Source organism: Colobus angolensis, unplaced genomic scaffold (genome assembly GCF_000951035.1).
Source record: "Colobus angolensis palliatus isolate OR3802 unplaced genomic scaffold, Cang.pa_1.0 Scaffold394, whole genome shotgun sequence".
Taxonomy (NCBI): Eukaryota; Metazoa; Chordata; class Mammalia; order Primates; family Cercopithecidae; genus Colobus; species Colobus angolensis.
Genome location: NW_012117310.1, coordinates 3,609,853 through 3,612,398, shown reverse-complemented (window position 1 = coordinate 3,612,398; position 2,546 = coordinate 3,609,853). Strand labels below are relative to the sequence as shown.

Genomic DNA, 2,546 nt, shown 5'->3' with positions numbered 1-2,546 from the left:
AAAGAAGAGACAGGGCAAATAAAAAACAAAGACCAAGACAGTAGATGTACCTTACCATATTGATAATTACATTAAATATAAACGGCCTAAATACCCTAATTAAAAGAAAACATTATCAAATTAAATTTTAAACTGTAAGACACAGCTATATGCTACCTAAAGAAACCAGCTTTAAATGTAAAGACACAGATAGGTTGAAAGTAAATTCATGGAAAAAGCTACACTATCTAATCACAAATTATAAATAAAAAGCTCAAGTTGGCTATACTGATATCAGTCAAAGTAGATTTAAGCAAAAGGACTATTACCAGGAATAAAGAGCAGTATTTCATATTGATAAAAGGGTCAGTTCATTGCAAACACATGAAATCCTCAATGTGTAGGCACCTAATAACAAAGCTTCAGATACATAAAACAAAAACTGATAGAACTGAAAGAACTAAAAGATATCCACAATTATACTTCCAGATTTCAGTACACATCTCTCAGTAATTGACATAACAAGTAGGCATAGCTTGGCACAGTGGCTCATGCCTGTAATCTTAGCATTTTGGGAGGCCAACACAGAAGGATTGCTTGAGTCCAAGAGTTTGAGACCAGCCTGGCAACATAGCAAGACCCTGTGTCCACAAAAAGAAAAAAATGTAGGCCGAAAATCAGTACATATATAGATTTGAACACATTTATCAAATAATAGATGCAATTCATATTTTTAGAACACTCCACCCTACAACAGCAAAATACTTATTCTTCTTAAGTACAAATAAAATTTCACCAAGGTAACCCATAATATGTGCCATAAAACTAGTCTCAATAAACTTAAAAGGATTGGAATTACACACATTATATTCTCTGACTGTAACAGAATCAAACTGGAAATAAATAACTGAAAGATCTTTGGAAATTCTCCATATATTTGAAGAATAAACCATATACTTCCATACAACCTATAGGGAAAATAAGAAATCACAAGAAATATTAGGAAATATTCCAAACTGAATGAAAATGAAAACACAACATATACAAATGTATGCAATGCAGTTACAGTGGTGTTTAGAGAGAAATGTATACCATTAACTGCTTACATTAGAAAGACAAAAGGTCTCAAATCAATTATCTAATTTTTCACCTTCACAAACTAGAAAAAGAAGAGCAAGTTAAACCCCAAAGATGCAAAAGATAAAAAATAATGAAAAGCAGAAGACAACAAGATAGAAAGCAGGAAAATAATCAAGATAAACAATAAAATCAAAATCTAATTCTGTGAAAAGATCAATAAAATTGGCAAATAAAAATCAGAAAACGAGGGTAAAAAACCCACATAATCATTATCAGGAATTAAAGCAGGGACAGCAGTACAGAGTCTACAGATTGTAAAGTGATAAGAGAATGTCATGCACAAATTTATGCCAATAAATGAAACAACATGGATGAAATAGATTCCCTGAAAGATATATCCTACCAAAGTCACTGAAGAAGAAACAATGTGAATGCTTGTATTTAAGTACTTGAATACTTGAATTCCTAGCTTAAAAATCTTTTTTTTTTTTTTGAGACAGAGTCTTGCTCTGTCGCTAAGGCTAGAGTGCAGTGGTACGATCTTGGCTCACTGCAACTTCTGCTTCTCGGGTTCAAGCAATTATCTGCCTCAGACTCCCAAGTAGCTGGGATTACAGGCACCCACCACCATGCCTGGCTAATTTTTGTATTTTTAGTAGAGATGGGGTTTCACCATCTTGGCCAGGCTGGTCTTGAACTCCTGACCTCATGATCCACCTGCCTTGGCCTCCTAAAGTGCTGGAATTACAGGTGTGAGCCACCACGCCTGGCCTAAAATCTTGCTCAAAGAAAAATCCAAGCCTAGTTGCCTTCACTATTGATTTCTACCAAATATTTTAAGAAGAAATAAGGAAAATTCTGCAAAAATCTTAGAGAAAATGGAAGACAAGGGATTACTTCCCTAATTCATTTTATGAGGACAGCATTGCCACAGTATCAAAATCATATAAAGACATTGCAAGGAAAACAAAACAAAAGTCTTTCTATCTTGTAAAAAGAGATAGAAATATCGTTTTTAAAATGTGGCAATTTGAGCTCAACAATATAAAAAGGGGATAATCAATCCATTATGACCAATGGGTTTATCACAGCACAGTAAACATAACACTCAAAAACAATTGATATATTACACTAATTAAAAAGAAAATCATGATTATTTAAATTGAAATCAGAAAAGATATTTGACAACATTCAACATTCATTTTTTTGTAAAGTCTCACAAACTAGGAATGAAGGGAAATTTTACCTGATAAAGCCTGTAGCTTATATCATACATCATGTGAAAGACGGCATCTTCGCCAATACAATAAGATATGTAAAAGAAATGAAAAGCGTAAAAGTTGGGGAAAAGGCAACAAGAGAGAAGCAACTCATCATATACAAGGGATCCTCAATAAGATTAATAGTTGATTTTGTCAGAAATCATTGAGGCCAGAAGGCAATGGGATGAGATATTCAAAGTAGTCCAAAACCCCCCCCCAAAAAAA

At 33.5% G+C, this 2,546-nt stretch overlaps 1 protein-coding gene across 1 annotated transcript in view; it reads right to left on the bottom strand.

Annotated features, from left to right (window-relative positions):
- Positions 1 to 277: 277 nt before the first annotated feature.
- Positions 278 to 2,546, bottom strand: part of DYNC1I1 (dynein, cytoplasmic 1, intermediate chain 1) — a 338,857-nt gene continuing 336,588 nt past the window's right edge. The window contains exon 16 of the mRNA XM_011955110.1: positions 278 to 620. Within this exon, the coding sequence (XP_011810500.1) occupies positions 543 to 620 (78 nt within the window). The 3' untranslated portion in view covers positions 278 to 542. The remainder of the gene's footprint in view (positions 621 to 2,546) is intronic.